The 19,236-nt window shown below is 37.1% G+C and overlaps 1 protein-coding gene across 1 annotated transcript in view; it reads right to left on the bottom strand.

The window, feature by feature from the left end:
• Positions 1-4,966: 4,966 nt before the first annotated feature.
• Positions 4,967-19,236, bottom strand: part of Adamts5 (ADAM metallopeptidase with thrombospondin type 1 motif 5) — a 40,914-nt gene continuing 26,644 nt past the window's right edge. The window contains exons 4-8 of the mRNA XM_028756345.1: positions 16,151-16,434; positions 14,726-14,909; positions 14,217-14,392; positions 12,244-12,419; positions 4,967-8,731 (exon numbers count right to left, since the gene is read on the bottom strand). Coding sequence (XP_028612178.1) covers positions 8,164-8,731; positions 12,244-12,419; positions 14,217-14,392; positions 14,726-14,909; positions 16,151-16,434 — 1,388 coding nt within the window. The 3' untranslated portion in view covers positions 4,967-8,163. The remainder of the gene's footprint in view (positions 8,732-12,243; positions 12,420-14,216; positions 14,393-14,725; positions 14,910-16,150; positions 16,435-19,236) is intronic.

Here is a 19,236-nt window from a genome sequence, read left to right on the forward strand (position 1 = left end):
GACTTTCATAGCTGTATCTTTGGAACATTGTCCCTGCTCCCGATCTACCCAGAAAGCCCACACAGTAAGGATATCTTTAGAGACGGTAAGAATATCTTCAGTTTCAAAGAGCTCTCTGTTCATACTAAGGTCACTCCCTCTATGTTAGGAGCTCCTGCCTTTAAAGATGCTGGCAACAGATGATGATTATCTTGGGAATGCTCAGTAGTACATGCTACTTGGGATGTAGTTATCGTGTTGCCATGGTAACGTCAATACTGGAATCTTCTGACTACCTTATCAGGTCACAGAGATAAAGCACATTAGAAAGTTCAGAAAGTATTTGGTACAGGGCCTCAGCCAACAAAATGTTGAAGACATTCCAACCATATTATAATGGTTAAGTTTATGCCACCTTTAAAATTAATAGGTGTGGGGTTTTGTTGTTGTTGTTGTTTGTTTGTTTTTGTTTTTGTGGGGTGGTAACTTCTTCAGAAGAAATTGCTAATGATAAGATTTAAGAATATTAATACTTTTCTTTTTAAAGTATTTTTCTATTAGCAAAATAATAGCATTATGTTCTTCCTTAATGACTTATTGATAACTACAAATGAGAGCATTTCTCAACTGTGTTCAGAGAAGCTTCTCTTTGAAGTAGATGCAGCTAATATAGAGCCGTCTGGATAGTCAAAGTGTAAAAGTAAATGACTGTGGATTGCTCAGATTTAAATGGGGGCATTCTTATCACAGTCCTTTCCTGAATAACTCAGTAATTTTCAGAGAAGAGGGTGCAGAAAAGTTGCAAGAGCCAGAGGTGGTTGGCGACATCAAGAAAAGAGTGTTTCCCAGATACAATGGATCCCATGCACAGATGAACTCACACTCCTCACAGCATGCACAGGACATTCCCAGGCTCAATACTAACAAAATCCCAGCACGAAGCAGGAAAGGTAGTTATAAAATCACTACTCACTGGAGAGCTATTAGCATTTGATAGCTGCTGGGAAAGGAAAAATCTGTTTTCTTTAATGATGGGACACCAAGTAGTTTGACCACACTCTAGGACAAGCCTCCCTCCTAAGACTACCTAGACAACACAAACTGGACTCAATAGGGAAAGAGGGAAAAAAGGAGAGAAGACAAAAATCTCAAAATAGTGTAGAAGGAATGGGAAAGGGCCGAGAGAGTATTAATTGGAAGAATTGAGGGAAATGGGATTCAAATGCATTATATGAAATTTACAAAGAATTAATAAAACTTTGAAGGACATTTTTAGTATCATAATTCTAAAATACTGCTTGATATCAGAGGGAAATTCAGTGTTTGTAATGCTCACTTAGCATTGATGACTGTAATTTTAAAAAGAATCAATGTGCACTAGAAAGCTAATTTATAAACTCTCATCAAATATGTAGAGCTTCTAGTAAATTTCTCTTAAGAAATGTACTTGCTTATAATTTTAACTCCTTACAGTTCTACATGTAGTAAGTTTATGTATAACTATAGCCCAGTTATGATGCTGGCTTATGTTTTAATACTTGGCAGACTTTAGGAATTCCTACACTGACCAGAAGAAGTTACATGCCAAAGGAGTACTGTATTAGCTAAGACCCAATCTTGTCTGTTCTCAATCAAATGATGAATATCAGACATGACAGAGACCAGGCTGTGTGATGCAAGTGTTGTGAGGTATTTAAAATAAGAAGACAATAGTTTTCAACTCCAAGCATACACAGTACATGCTTTGACCTGATTTACAATTTCTATTTATTATGTCCGCTGAAATAGCTTTTAGGTGTAGTTTCATTTCATACAGAAAAAGGTTTTGCTTTACAAAATAGTATTCCTCAATGAAAAATAACTACAGTGTAGGCCCAAAACAGCTCAATTCAAGTGTCTTTCTGAAGAAAGGAATTTGGTATGGTCTATAGACTGAGATATAGCAATGCTCTAAGTAGGCAATTCCAATCTGAAGTTTGTCAAAGCTAAGAAGACATTTTAATCAAAACCTGTCTCATCTTCCCAAGAGTTTTTGGCCATTAAACTGAATCACATGCCATCATTTTCATGAAGTGGAGACATGTGAAGCATCATTATTTAGTGTTATCAGGGAAATATGTTTTAAGACTTCAAACATCTGAGTTTTAGCTACTAAGATTTATTACTTGGCTTACTCATGGATACTAATAGAAGTTCAGTGTTGGTGCCACTGTTTATGTCAGATGGGTTGTATTTCTGCCATTGAGTTAGCTACTTGCAATATCTACTCTGTATGTTTCCAATCAATCAATCAATCAATCAATCGCCACGATATAACCAGGGTTTGCTAGTTCTTGACTATAGCAGGATGAACCAGGAATGTCCATGCCACATGAGAATGTACATTTCAGTACTGCCGTGAAAAGACCATATATTTCTCAATCAGAAGTCTAGCTTACAATTTTGCACATTGGTGAGGACCCCTATTCTAATTACACTCTCTGTATAGGCACAGATACTTTCAACGTAAATATTAGAAAGCAGTTGACATCTAGACACTAAATGTTGACTATGGTATGAAGTATTAAAATGTTTAAAAAGAAAATCCAGACACAGAATTTTCCACGAACTGTTGACAACTTAGAAATTCAGAGACACCAAGACCAAACTCTCACCTGTCTCACTTCAAATTTTGGTGACATCTTAAGTGTCCTCATATATATCTTGGATTAGAATAGCCATTGGATATGCTGACTTCTCAAATTCTGAGGAATAAATTGTGTCTGGACTTGATAAAAAGGGTAGAGATCTCTTTAGCAAATTGTAGAATTGTGTTGAAACTAAAAACTAAGTCAGAAATGCTACATTTGACAGTCATTACTAAAGATATTGTTAGCACCTCTGTTACAATTACTGGTTTTCACTGGATGAGGCAAAGAAAAATGGAGTTGCAAACAGTGTATTCTGAGTATTCTGAGTACAGGTGTTCTTGGAGTTCTGAGTCACTGGGAGTATTGCCTGACAGGGTGATGGGTCAGATGGGACAGTGTTTATGTTTTCTTTTAAACCTATGTGATCTACACATGCTGGTCAATAGAGCCATAAGGTAGGGACTAGTAGCTCTTTTCTCTCTTGGTGACACAAATATAGGCCATACAAAACCAAATTAAAAGCAGGTAAATGCAGATTGTTTTAGGTGCTTCTCCCAGGTAGGTTCACTAGTTTCACCCATGCCAAAGAACAGGGCCAGGGAAGTTGGGTACCTGGGCTAAGGTAAGGGGGTTTTATATATCTTTGGTAAGAGATGGTCACATGTAAGCCAGGAGATGGGATTGTACCATATATGGTCAAAGATGAGCCATTGTGCAGGCACTCTTGGATGGGTTGCCAAAACTGAGAAGGCCAAGGATGATGACTTGTGAGCTAGGAGTTTTCTCCTTGTGGGTTGGGTTGATGGAAGAAGAGAAAACAGGATTCATTTAGCAGTACGTGGCTAGCAGGGGTTCCAACCTAACAGGGACTAGAGAGCAAACATATTGAAAAGTTGCTGATATATTAATAAATCACAATTAAATGGGTGAGCTAATGTTATGTCAAAGTCCTATTCTCTCTGCACATAGATAAATAAATGATATATTATATCCCCCATAACACCTGAACCAGAATTATATTCCATACGAAGAATTTGTTAGATGTATATATCCTTTTTTACTGATTTTTATTCCTGTGTATTAACTTAATAATGAATGGACCTTATTGCAATATGTCCTCATTGTTTGAATAATTGAATTTTTGGCTTGATTATAGATTGATATGGTTTGTAGTGATTTAATTCAATGAATCAAACCTATATTTCACATTAATAAGGGTTTATTAACACATTTTTACCAAACTACTCAGTTAGGTTGACTTACGTGTTTGATTCTGTAGAACTGTAGATTGTTGGTCAATGAGAAAAATAATATATTAACTATACAAGTGCATTTTCTGTGTGTTTCAATGATAAAACTCCTTTAATATGATTTTGCAATGGCTTTGAGTTACCTGTTTTGTTTTCATAGCTATTTCTTTTATTTTGTAGTCCTGAAATAATAAAAAAAATGTAATGCATTTGTAGGACCCCATGTTTCACCATAAGTTTATGAGTGGTACTAACACATTATGGCTGTGCTGTTCTGCAGGGTTCTCAACTCAGAGTAGAATTAAGAATTTTATTCATCATATTTCTAACAATGAGCTGCAGTCATGGTGAACACCCTGGGCTTCTGAATCTGCCTATGGTCCTTGCTGGTTATACTGACTGACCTTGTTAATTTGCTAACAAGGAAGTTATGTTAATGGAGGAACATTGGAGCCAGGGTTTGACCCAGTGAATTATACAGTGGGGCCAAGAGTGCTTGACTTTATTTCTAGAATTAGACTGCATGGTCCCAGTCACAAATGAGCTGTTGTTTCCAGAGTCATGCTAGCCCTATGTCCTATCGCTCTGGTCAATTTGATAGTAGTAATAAAAAGTCACATTCTGTTACGTACATCTACACCCATAGACAACGTTGGGACTTGTATCAGAAATACTCGAATCCCCCTTTGTTTGAGATCATCTGTAGAATCTCTATAGATGGCAGAGGCTGAGACACTGTATTTGTGGGTAGGTGTCTCTAAAGCTGTGAGACTTTGTGTTTAGCATCCTTTAGTCACTTAAAAGTTATGTGTCCGTAACATTCATATAATACATTAACATCTCCTTGTATATATTTATTAGTGATGTGACTGAAACGGGTTCTCTCTTTTCTCCCAAAGTAGGGATCTGCTATGTATCCTAGACTGCTCTTAAGTTCAGGATCCACCTCCCTCAGCCTCCTGTGTGCTGGAATTGCAGGCTATGCCTGTTTCAGCCACTATTCTCCATTGTATCTTAGCTTCTGTGTGGGTGCTTCTAAGGTACATATGTCCTCTAGTTAACAACTTACAACTTACTTGATTAAATATTCAGTTTTAAAACTCACAATGTGAGGAAGCCAATGTTACTGGTATTTAATTGACCTATTAACATAGTGATTAGTAAGAAACACTGCTAGCAATAGAAGTTTAAAATGTGAGAGTGGCAGACTGAAAATACATGCAGAATATACACACATACACCTGTTCCACACAGAAATCCTTCTGTAAAAAAAATACAAATCCACCAGTGCTGTATATTATATAAACTCACAAAGTGCATTTTATACACAAACAAGAAGCATAAATTAAAAAAAAATAGGACAACAGCAACACATTTTAAATATAGAAGACTTTGCACATAATTTTTGTTAAATAAGAATAAATAATTTCATCACAGAAATTCACATGGCAGTTGCAAAAACAATAAATTACTTAGGTTTCAGTGCTGCAACTTCTTATTTTGTTTGTGATCCATCCCTCATTTGTTAGTTTAGAGCTGTTTCCACAGGAAGGCAATAGGTGTTGAGCCCATCAAATACATTGTAACAATGCTCTTATACTTTCAAACAATAAGGAGGGTTTAAGGTGACATTTACTGTTCTAAAAGGACAAGATACTGTTTCATTGTGAGCTTTTTTGCACTTACTGACACTCCCACTGGAATGATTTTTTTATGCAAGTGAGGTTAGAGATTCTGTAACCTGAGCATTGCCTTTTTGTATTTCCCCACCTTTATCCACCATCTTAAATCCAAGGTCTTTAAGGATTCAAGATACACAACGGGAAGATGGCAGACACAGCACAAAATCTAACTGGACTGAATTGGAATTTAAAATAGTTTTCCCCACACACTGTCATTACTCTTTCCCTCTGTGACACTTCGTCTTTCTGAATCTCAGTTTGCTGTGTCTCTTTCCTTAGGAGTTTTATATACATTCCCCTGCCCATGGAGGGTAGTCATTTTAAAATGTAATGAAAATCCCTTTAGACATAGATTAGTGGTTTATCTGTTTATCCCCTTTCGGATGATTTCACTGTGAAGTGCAAAACTTCATTATTATAGGGAAAAGTAAACCAATGAAAATCTTAATAAAATCTATGATGACCACAGAGGGAAGTAGAATGGGAGATAATCACATTTACTCGTCATTTATTTTCTTTTAATATAAACACACACAAAAATGGGAATTTTGTCAAATTAGAACTACTTGGTTTATACTGTTTTCAAAATTGGAGAAAGTCACATTACACTATTTATTCTCTCTGTACAGAGATTTAATCTTTTATTTTATGACCAATTTGACTAGATTAATTCCTGTGCTCTATATTTGGAAACCTGCACCCAACACAGGCTATGAGTATTATATAATCTGAATTTCTTAATGTAAAAGACCAGACTGGGAGAATCTAATGGCTAATCACTGGTTTGGAAGGGCATTGGTCTGTTTCACAAAATAATTTCTTACAACAAAAAAACAAGCAAAGGAACCTAAGTAAGGTTTCATTTTTTTTTCTGGTCTACTGAAGTAAATGTGCTATCGAATCATCAAGTACATAATCATTTATATTAAGATATTCTATAATAAAAATAAACTCTCATACAATTAGTGGAATTCCAGAGAGGATTTCTCAAAACCTTGTATGCAGATCCTTAACAGTAGGCACATTTGGTATGATCAGTATAAAATTTGCATAAAACAATTTACTTTGCAGATTTTTACAAAGAAAAAAGAAATGCCAGTGGAATAAGAAGATCTCATATTATTTGAATTATCGGAGGAGGTTGTGAAGTGTGTAGCTTAAAGGAGATTTTCTGTTTATGATTATTACTTAAGCATGTGCAACCTTCTTGTGCAGGTAAAAGACTTCCTGAAAACCCTTACATTTCATCACCTACATACTCACTCATACATTATAAATAAATGCTTTCTGATTGGGAAAATTCTCTAATACAGCAGGTATATGCTTATATTTGGTAAATTATGAGATAATTGACTATGGTGTGGAAACAGTCTTTTAAGTGCTAAGTAGTTTGGTTTCTTGAATTAGTTGAATTGATCCAATTGCTTGTTCAAGATGAGGCTAAATATGAAATGATTTCAATACTACTGTTAGACTCAATCAATGCAGAACATGCGTCTTCCAATCCTTGGGAAAAGCAAAGAAGCAAACACAAACACTGGCTGAGCAGAGGTAAGCCATTACTGAAGGTGCTGGGTGTGACAGGCAGCTTTCTGCTGTGTGTTCTCTATGATGACTACACATTGTAAGATATGAGCCAGGAGCCACAGAAAAGGAAGCAGTTGTGAAAATATACATTGAAAACACAGTGACATATTTGTTATTTTTTAAATTCCAATACAGGCAAGCTAATTTTTAGACCTTCGGATATTGATCACATATACACAGGAAAACACAGTTTTTACACCCCAAATGATACAATAACTTGGCTGGATGCCTGAAAAAAATACAGACAGTCAAAATTTAGAGTACACAGAACTGAGTATGTGTTTAAGTGATTCCCCCCCACACACAGATCCTTTCCCTTTTTAGAACTTCACAGAAGGTGCTTGCTGTCAAAATGGTTTCTTTTCTTTTAAACTAAGCTCTTATCTCCTGTAGACTGACAATATACAAAGTCTAATTTAACAGCAGCAAGTCCTTAACTTCCAGTAAATCTTCCGCAGCCCTTTCTGGAAACTAGTAGTTGAAATAGCTGCAGACCTACTTTGGTCAAATATTTTGTTATATATATATATATGTGCGTGTGTGTACATACATATATACAAACATATGTATATATGCATGTACACATACATACACATATGTGTATATATTAATAGGACCAACTTTATAAAGTGACATACCAAGGGAGGATGCATTTACAAACAGTAAAAATAAGATGTGTGTCATGGCTGAACATGATCACGATGTCTTTGAAGACATTCTATAAGAGGTAGGTGACAAGACTTCTCTGCCATCTTCAAATGTCCCCGATTCTACATTCATCATTGTGTGTCTCCTTTGTCTAGGCCCAGGGATGTTCCATAACTCCCACGTTTTTTCTCTATTCCAAGGTCACCATCATTACACCAAGTAGAGTAAATCTTTTGGTCACAGAGAGCAGATTCTGCCCATAACTCGACTCGTGGTGACAATGACATGAAGGCATGTCTTTGTGTGCTTTGGGTAGGCCTTGTCTTCACCACAACTGTATCTGCGATGACCCTCCTGCTATTTTTGTGCGTTAGAATAAACCACAGGCTAACATTTCTTCAGCAAACATTGCTTAAACGCAGAAGGCCTCTGAGAGAGAATGCATCCCTTAGCTAATTTCCGGTTTCCATCCTGGCACTGCACGGTCCTGGTGTGCCAGCCTGTGTCACAGGTCCTAGAACAGGCCAGCCATGGGCCTGTCACCCACTGCAGCTGTGGAGTGTGTGGTCCCACTTTGTTGCCGCCATGGCTAATGACAGAGTTCACTTTTTGAGTCGACTTCTTGGGGACAAAAAAGCTGTAACGGACGTCTAACGCTTTAGTTGGGTCTGTTGCAAGGATCTGCACGATCAGAATTTCTTTTGTGGCTGAATAGCCCATCCCGTGTAAAAAGTCATCTCTGTGGCTCCACCCACTGTAGTTCATCACAGTACCATTGATGTCGATGATGGTCTCTGAAGTGGAGATCATGTACTTGCCGTTGATAAGGTACTCGCCAGTTTTCTTCTTTAGGGCTAAGTAAGCAGTGAATCTAGTCTGGTCTTTGGCTTTGAACTGTCGGACTTTTATGTGGGTTGCTCCTTCAGGGATCCTCACAACGTCAGTATAACCCTTGCTGTAGGCAGGGATATCCACATCAGCGGTTGGGAAAAGAAGGGGGCAGTGAGATAGAATTAGTATATGGCTATACGTGGATAAACAAATAGAATTTTTCTAAAAGTTTTTCCTCATCTTAATACAAATCTTTAATGTATTTAAGAGCTTATGTTTAAATTGGCTTTAAACTTTTCCATAGGACAAACTAAAATTGCTGTAGAACATTACATTTTATAAGTTGCTTTTGAGATACTAAAAATTAGAACGATGCTAGCAAACCGTTCATATTTTTAAAAATGGGTTTAGAGATTTATATGATCATTTTATCTTTATTTGTACCACATTTGTACATGTGTAGCACATCTATAAAGGTATTTATGTTTTTCCAGCACAAGCATAAGGCCACTATGCTATATGTGAGTGTAAACGGCCAAGTCTGTCTCAGTTCCTCTCGTGGAAATACTTAGTGTTTTTAAATTCAGATATTGGACTCACTAGCAAATATTTTAGTAAGCCCTAATCCTGTGTTCCGGGTCTGGCAAATCTTTGTCTTTCAAGGTGGGCTACAGGGGCTGTTCTTTATAGTGCTCCAATGTGCAGACTTACTGATGAGGACAGGCTTAGTTGCTTATTGAACTGGCATTAGAGCAAACTGAGTCTCTGCCTCTAGAAGCCTTATTAGATTTTCTGGGGTGAGAAATTAAATGAAAGACAAAACTTGTCACTAGACCATGGGTACTTACTATTATTCTAAGAAAATCTGATTTTAACGTTTCATGATGTTTGAATGTTTCATCTTCACCTGACAATATGATAAATTGGTTGAGGAGATTTATTGGGAAAAACAATAAGCTGATCTTGAAAGTTACATCATCTGTGCAGGAGGAACAAATGTCTCTAATGTCCACAAACCTTGTTGAACTATAGCATCAATGCTAATTAAGTACTGGGACACTATGCCAAGTAGAAGGCTTCATCTTTTGCCAAAATATTTGCTTTTACAATAGGCCATACTAAAGGTTAAAGGTATATTATTTGTTAATATGCCCTCAAATGTTTCTCAGTAATTTGAATAGATGTAGCATTGCATGTGCAGATTGACTATTGTGAGATTAAATTGTGTAATTTCTAACTCTTCCTAGGTTCAAGATTATATGTTAAAAATCTAAGTTTACATCCCTTGACTTGAACAAAGGAAGTCCTGTGTCTGAAGTCTAGTGTCTGCCTCACATATGGCAGAACCTCTGCACCATAGAGAGAGCAGTGTTGCCTGAGGTACTGATGTTTCTGTCTATCTGGATTCATTATGTTTATTGTTTTAATATTACTTAAGATAAGACATTGTTCCTCAATTTTGTGGTAGTTTCTAAAACTGTTACATGACATACAATCCTACAAGGGCTTCAAGGTCGGAAGGACTGTTGGAGATGATGTCACATTTTACACACAAAAAAATAGAAAGTGAGAACACAGTAAAAATCTTTGAATGAGTAAATCACAGAGCTTGGTATTGTCAGTGCTGGGTTTAAAAGCCAGGCCCATGGTCTAAACATAATTGTTATAAAATATGATAAATTCAGAAAGGGATTTCCTGCATGTCAGTTGTTCATCATGAATTTCTTCCTCAATGCATGTGACTTCAAGAGCACACGTAGTTACAAATTCAGAAAACGTAAGCATTGCATTTAGCACTTTGTAAAGAAGCTTTCAACTTCATGTAGAGGAGCATACAGAGTAGGATTGGTGAGGTATTACCTTAAACATTATATTCCTCTTTCTAAACCATATTCTTTCTCTCTGTATCATCTTCCTTCGGTATCACTTTTCTGGTCTCTTTCTAATGTCCTTCCTCTTACTCTCCCCTCATTCTTTTCTGCCTTTCCCTCCTTTTCTGTCTGCGCTCTTTCCACTTCTCTCTTCCTATCTTTTCTTACATTACAAAATGTACCCCACACCCACGACCTCAGGTACAGCCTCCACTCTGTTTTGGCATTCACCCACTATGGTGAATTATGTAAGTCTTAAACATTCAAGTTTTAGCTTCCTCATTTGTAAAACAAAAGTATGAGGTTCTAGTCTGTAAGCTGTCTTGCATATCTTAGATATGGAAAGATATAAAATATAACTGGCTCTTCAGGCTTGGTATGATGGTACATTATGTTCAAATGGTCCTGATGTCAATATTTAGGAAGATTAATAATATGTATCTATCATCAGATTAATTCTTCAGCTTTTAAAATTATAAGAAACAGAATTTTAAGGTTTTCAAATTAGTATAGTACTTAGTCCTTTTAATGAACCTGCTAATGTGGTCAGCAGATTGCTGACAATTTGGAGAAAACAAAGTAGCCATGCATGTCAGCATGCAGGTATACTCCACCTAGACACTCAACATGGGAGAGGTCTGTCAGATGCTTCAGTAATACCAGGTATCCTTCTGACAATAGTGTATTTGATTCCAGAAACTGTGATTTAAGATCTCATGAGTTTAAAGCAAAAGTATGGAAACAGGAGACATTTCTGTGTGTCTGTCCTTATGGAGTGGACAGAAACCAGATCACCTCATTGCCACAGTGGCTCAATTAACTTAAATTTTGCAGGGAGAAATGTTTTCTAAAGGAAAACACACTGTTTGCTAGAAAAATAGTGAAGAGAGCCAAGAGTGGCATCTTACACACCGAATCCCAGCATAGAGGCAATGTGATGACCAGACATTCAAGGGTTCAAGGTTTCCCTGGTCTGCATGCCAAGACCATGTCTTCAAAAAAACCCTCACAAAACAAACAAAAAACAAAACAAAACAAATAGACAAACCAAAAAAATCCAAATGGCAGCAATGGAAGATAGATGAAGAGAGGAAACATCACGTCATGGAGTGGAAGCAGGAGGACTGAGTGTATGACCAAAATACATTGTATAAATGCATGAAATATTCCTAGAATAGATTAAAAATAGCATGAAAGGAGCTGAAGAAGGATGGCTCAGTGGTTAGAAGTACTGTGTATGCTCTTCCAGAGGACTTGGATTCAGTTCCCAGCACCCACATGGTGGCTCACAACTTTCTATACCTTCAGTTCCTAGGAGATCAGATGCCCTCTTCTGGCCTTTTTCAGCTGCAGGCAAACAATTGGTGTATAGATGTACAGACAGACAAACCCCACACACACATAAAATAAAACTTTAAAATATCATGAACTCAAGATAAGGCCAATCATGCGAGGCATTAGGAAATGCAACTTTGCCGATCCCACTTTAAAGAACAGTGCCCACTTTTTCTTTTGGCTCTTTAATCCTAAATTATCCCTCCATGGTTGGTGTTCCAGTTTATCTGCTTCTAGAGACAAAAGTTTTTGTCAGCCGCAGAACCCTATTCCACTCTTCTCCTCCCCTGCTCCTATGTGGAATGCATTGCTAAACCAACATTAAACCTTCTCTTCAAGGAGAAGATGAGTTAACGTGTCTCCAGTATCAGCTTTGCAGGAGTCTAAGACCTTGTTTAATTCACACAAGTGCAGGGTACTGTCATGTTACCTTTTTTTATTGAAGGTTCCGATAATCTTTGTACAACTGGAGTTATCTCCTCCGCATACTCCACACTTGTCATACTGTAGCTTTGAGCCAATGATGCCATCACATCCAGTTCTCACACACCTTCCTCGGACACACACGGAGTTGCTGTATGGCCTACATTCGGTCCCATCAGTAACCTGCATATGAGAACATTATCAGCAATAGGGCTATCTAGGCTCAAGGATTTGGTTCCTTTACGTAAGGAGAAAATTGTAATTTGTGAACTTTTATTGTAATAAATTATACTCTGAGAAATAAGGCAGTGATGGCTCATTGTTTAAGAACATAGACTGCCTTGTAGAAGACCCAACTTCAGTTGCTAGGACTCACAAAAGGTGATTCACTGCAACCTGTAACTCTAACTCGAGGAAGGATCCAATGCTATTGGCCTTCCCTGGTGTCTGCTCTCATGTGCACATAACAACATACATGCACACACATGCATATATAATTAAAAGATAAAATAAATTTTAAAAACTAATCTATCAAAAAGCAATCAACCATTTAGTTTCTAGAAGATTATAGAATATGCATAATACATTTTTATTGGGAAGGTCTGGTTATACACTTTCTCTCTTAAACTTCTTGCTGAATATATCTGTTGATTCAAATTACTATTTTCCATTTTTGTATTCATAACACAGTCCCACTGTATCGTCTTGTATTTTTACACTGGTGAAAAGAATCTTTTAATTTCATGGAAGGCTATTCCTCCTGTAGAGATTTGAACATTAGAAAGCTTAAGAATACAAAGATTCTTTGTTCAGTAACTGTTAGTTTAGCAGTAAATTCAAAAATCTAGACTTATTTAAAACCTGTCATAGTTATTGTGTGTTGAAGTTTCAAGCATCGAAGTAAAGTCACATTCATGCAGAAAACAGATCCTGGCAAGGTGTGTTTCTGAAAAGGTATGGAATAGAATGAATACTTGGTTCTGAATTAAGGAAAAAGGATATGTTGTTGTTTCAAAGCCATTTAAAACATAGCTGTGATGTGCTTGTGTGCATGCATATTCATATATATGTAAAATGCATTTTACATTTGTGTACATATGACTCAGACATGTGGGTTTGTGATTTTGTGTGTTTCTTTGTAAACTGAAATAGACTATCCCTCAAAATGTTAATAGTTATCTTCTTAGTTACAGTTTTAGTTCTTTGTTTTTACTTCTATTTAATACTTTTAGGGAAATGTATTACTTAATATCTAAATAGATATGATATATTAAAAGACACATGAATTGGACACTGGTTCATTTTTCAGTGGTATATGATGTAAAGATATAAGTATACAGATACAGATGAAGGCTGATTTCAGGGGTGTTTTTAAACACATCATATGTTTAAAAATTAGATAAGTAGTGTTTTTAAATTGCTGCATAATACAGAAAATAATGAAAAATCCCTTTAGTATTTTAGAAAATGTTTATCTGTGAAAGATATGGAATAACCATATACATATCTTAGAATGCAAGTGACTGGAAGGATTTTGATTCGTGGTGAGGGTCTAATACTTACTCTAAATCTAGAGTCAGAGACAATGACCTTGAAACCTATCGTTAAGATTGAATACATAAATTCTTAAATAGCTGGATAATAGAAATCTTTCTTCCCTAATAGTCCTCTCACAAAATTTGTCTGGAAAGATGCACATTCTTTTCTAGGTTATTTTGAAGTTGATATGATAATCTATTTTCCCACACAGTGAACTATATTTTTTAAAAACTCATTTTTAAAACATGTGCTGGTTCTGTTAAAATGTTTTTAGACCACTGTGTAAAGTTTGAAATGCAGAAATGTATAGAGATCAAAACAAAACCTTCCCAAATCTGTCCTGACAATAATGACTGCGTACATTCAGCATTTACAGAATTTTTTTTATGAAGTCATTTCTGCCCAGAATGCCCACTGTTCCAGACACAGAGAGGTAGTTACCTTGGGAGAAAAGACCACATAGTAGCCAGTGCCCTTAGCTCTGCAGGTAAGCTTGCACACATCTGCTGGAAGGACACCTGCATATTTGGGGACCCATTCTACAAATGTTTTGACTCCTTTTGCATCAGACTGATAGCCATTTTTGGCTTCACACTGCTCATGGCGAAAAGATTTACCTAGAAAACAAAACGTTTGACATTCACACCTTTTTAAGTTTAACATAAAATCTTAATAATTTCTGTTCATAAGAGCTCCTTATGCACTACCTGTTAAGAAAGTACCTTCATACAAACAGAATTGAAAACAGAAGTGTTGTCTCTCCATCTCTTGGAAACACTGTTGTCTGTGACAAATTAAAAACCACCCCCCCATATTTGTTAGTAACTCACATATGTGTGCCTCTGTCCAGTATGAAATTAATGCTACTTCTCCAGCCTTCCCTGTTTATTTCTATGAAAATAGGGATAATGCATGACATATGTGCTTACTGACACCTGAGGGCAGCATACCATTAGGGGGGCAGGGTGTGACACTGCAGGAACGGTATATGGCTCTCTTTCCTGTGCAGTAGCGGCCACTGTTCCGAGGTGCAGGGTTATTGCAATGGCGATAGGCAAACTGTACTCCTCCCCCGCAGGAGCGAGAACACTGACCCCAGGGTCCCCAGGACCCCCAATTACCATGGCTTGATGTCTGAAACAGAAAGCAGAAGATGTTTTAACTCTCTTTGGAAAAATATCCCACATGTATATTGCAGTCCCTTGAGTATATCATCCCAATGGGTGCTTATGTGCCAATTAAGGGTTTGCAGCCCATTTCCAATGCTAAGCAAGTCATCTTTATTCAGAACTTCATTTTTAGCAGCACAGGATCTAAAGCGTCACCCTATGTAACGAGCACATGTCAAAGATTGCATCCTGTTTTCTCCAGACATTGTATTTCCCTACTTCTGATACTGTAGAACTCTAGCTTATAACCACAGATAACTGTTAACATTCTTTGTACTTAACTCTTGGACCAATAATGAAAAATACATCATGCTGAAACCTTTGTATGATGTTGGGCATTTACATTTTTTCTTTCTATTTAGTCCTTAAGTTCTGAGGTCTGTTTGTTGACATCACACATTCTGTCTATGATAGACTACTTCATTCTTGAATGCATTTGAGCTGGGCTCTGGTAAATTCCCAATTAGATGTGACAGACAATGCAAGGCACCTTCAGTCTGTGTGCTCAGACATTGTGCTTTCCATATGGAAAGACAACCCTAGATATCAAACCCTTGTTTTTTTTTCCTATGGAGACACGGTAGGAGGAAGCCGAGAAACTATATTAGGTGTAATAATATGAGTTATTTTGACTAGGAGATATAAGTTTCTGGTCACCTGTGTCAGGATATCTGACAAGACACAGGCGATATGAACTGTCTTCTGCATTGTTAGCATATTCTTGGGGACGGCCTCTAGGGCACCATAGCTCCTAATATTATATACATTTTCTATTGGGAAAAAGTGACCATGTGGGACCTTACAAGACATGAGCAAGGACCATAACATCTGCTCCACCACTGTTTCCTTACTGTTCAGCAGACATGTTCTGATAACTTTAAGAAGAGGATTTCAAAAGCAAGTCTCCAAAAAAGCACACAGAGGCTCCATGTTGAGTGCTCATCTCAGTTGATTTGTGAAATTTGTCAATCTGGATTTACTTGTGAGATGCTGGAATTTGCCAAGAAACCCCTGCTAGTTGCGCGTTTTCCTTTGTTTGGTTACAGGAAGGGCTGTCATAGATGGGAAATAAAACTTTATAGATTATTGAAGGACACCATCTTTTAACTGGGAAATAAAGCCCTCTGATCACAACGACCATGCATGCTTGGAAAAGCACTTCCTGTGTTGGGTCTCTAGGTTTTAGTTGACAAGAAAACCACTTACCGAGTAATATTTTTTCTTAGTTTTGTCCACACATTTGCCTTGCAGGCAGATTCTTCCCTTCCCACAGGGAGTGCCCTCCACAGCAGGCAGCTTCTTGGTCAGACACACCATTTGGCCTTGGCGCACCACAGCACACCACAGCCGGGCACAGACATCCATGCCAGGGCACACAGAGTATTCAGGCCCAAACGTTAAGTTGCACTGCTGAGAGGCATCATAGGTCTGTCCTGGGAGTTCCTCAGGACCAAGAATCTGCTTCCGTGGTAGGTCTAGCAAACAGTTACCTAAGAGAATAATCAAGAGTTAGCAGCAGCCTTGGTTTAGGTTTCAAACTGCTATTATCAGGGACCTCGAAATGTAAATTTCCAGGAGGAATGAAAACATGATGAACCTACAAGTCTGTAGAGTGGTCCCCTTGGGGATGCAGTGGGCAGGGCTCCTAACTTACTGGATTCTAGAATTCTCTTAGAGCAGGGCACTCTTGGACTGTCTGTAATGGTGGATGTCAGGCTGCCAGTGCTACTGTTCTGTATGACTATTTTGTAATAGTTGTAATACATCACTGAGGGAATGAGGATGGGCCTGGAGGAACTCTTATGGGGAGCTGTATAGTAACTGTCATTTACAGCTTTGAGCAATAGCTCATTGATGACACCCCACTCACCGGTGATAACTCACCTCTTCCTCATGTGACCAGAGCCTGTCTCCTAGTCACTAAGACTTAATGATATCCACGGTCATTATTTGTTCTTGCACTCATTGAATAAATACTTACTGAATGCCTAGAATGCTCCAGTCACATACATGTCGTCAAGAATAAAAAAAAAAAAAATGGAGTGTATCCTGTTCTTCTCTGTAATATCCCACTAAACTGAAAGACAGACTAAGTATTTTTCACAAGTTGGTAACTTTGAAATAAAAGTCTTTCAAGATCTCTAGAATAAAGTAGTGATAAAAAGCAAGACTCTTTGGTAACTTGGACCAGAGACGTTCTAATGTATTATTTACCTTTGTATTTCTATTAAACCAATTGATAGTGGACTTGTTGGGTATTTAGAATGGCAGCCAAAAGCAGCTGGAATCTTACTGTGGGATGCTATAGAGAATTCACAAAAGTTGGAACTTCTCCTTTTCACTCAAAATGTTTACTTAAGAAGCCAGGCACTGTGAGCTGAAATCATTTTCTTTGCTGTATACTCTCTCACAGAAGCCCACTGGCTTCGGTGCTTTTAATTATTTTTTTTTACTTGATTATACAATTATTCCACTTTATAATAGCAATAATAACTAATACTTGTTACACATTCAGAGACCTTTACAATATATTACATATGTTTAATTCACATGAAAATCCCAGGAGGTTGACTTCTTTTTATTCATATTAAAGAAAAGCCAAGAAATATAAATTTTCAGTGTCTTAACTAATGTTACATTGTTATTTGGGCTTTGTGTTCTGGGGCTGCCACCATCCTGGCATACCATATTGCCTCTGTCAGACCTATAGAAAGATGTTTTTGGTTCTCAGGGGCTGACACATGTGCAGATCCTTAAATGACAGATACAGTGCTTAAGGCAAGAACCAGCTGGCCTAAGATCTAATCTAATGAAATACCACATGCTTGTATACTCTTAGCTGAGTTAGTTAACCTCTCCCTAATTCATTTATGGGATCTGCGAGATGCTTATTCTTTTCCCTATGTATTGTAAAGATAGAATTGGCTTTGAAAAATTTAAAGACAGGACAGAAATAGATGAAAGAATGGTAGTTACTTCTATGTTCAACTGAGCTGAACAACCATTTAGGTATACCTTTTGTCAACAAAAATTCTTCCACATTTAAATCCTTACATTGAGAAAATAACTATTCAGCATGTTAGGAGTATACTGCAAACATTTTTACAACTGTATAATCAAGTTGCTACAAAGAGAACACACACACCTATCTGTCCATCTGTGATAGAGGCATTATATGAAAATGAATAAATAGCAAATTTCCATTTAACTGAGCCAGAGCGTTTGAAGAGGTAAAGCTTCTTAAGGCCAGCCAGAAAAAGCATTAAAAATGAGAATCTCGCCAAAGAGAACTTAGGGAGAAAAACACCAAGTTAAAAGAAGAACATTAACATCAAGTCAATAGGAAAGAATGATAGTAAAATCTCACTAAGCATTCTTTATGGGACAGAGGAAGAGCAGGCACTTTGGAACTCTTGGAAAAAAATGTTATCTTCGTTGCTTCATGAACCAGCTGCTGTGGAAACCAGAGCAGCCTTAGCAGATTGATGATGTTAGTAAGTTGTCAACAAATCCCTTTAGCAACAAATTTCAGAGTCAGGGAGAATGCTTTCCAGGTCATCAAAACTGCTGTTACAATGTTTTGTTTTGTTTTGTTTTGTTTTCCTTTGCTTTGCTTTCCTTAAAAAGTATAGACCATAGACTTCCTAACAAGGTATTATCTGGGAAGACTCCCACTGATACCCATCCTACTTTACAGGAGGCAAGGATTGCCAAGGAATGTAAAATGCAGGCAGTTTGGAACCAGTCTCTGATAAGGATACGTCAAGATGAAGTGCATCTTTACAAAACTTAACTCAGTACAATTAAAATAACATTTTCTATAGAAGTCACATGGAAGTGAAATTTTTTGTTGAAACTAAAACATTTTTTCCTTGAGTAATTGACATTAACTTACTGATATTTTTTATAAAGATTTGTCTCTGCACTCATTTCTGCCTATTATGTAGAATGTGCTTTAGTGACTTTGTTTTTATATGTAATGGTTTCCTTTTGGAACAAAATAGTACAGATATCTCCACCACATGGAAACCTTATGCTGGGAAATGACAAAAATCATTGCAATGCCTGGCTTTGAAATTGACAGTACATAGTATTTAAAAATGATGTAATAATGGATTAACCGATCTATGTCTTCCACTTTGAAAAGCGCATATGGTTTGGAGGAAGACTGAAACTAGAAAATGACTACTCCTTCAGCATTTAAATTTCTTTGCCTTTATTGGAATCCAACCAACTGTTGACGTTTTCTTTATCTGATCTATTCCTTCTTTTAGTTATTTCATATTTAAAAC

Source organism: Grammomys surdaster, unplaced genomic scaffold (genome assembly GCF_004785775.1).
Source record: "Grammomys surdaster isolate TR1022 unplaced genomic scaffold, NIH_TR_1.0 126118, whole genome shotgun sequence".
Lineage (NCBI taxonomy): Eukaryota > Metazoa > Chordata > Mammalia > Rodentia > Muridae > Grammomys > Grammomys surdaster.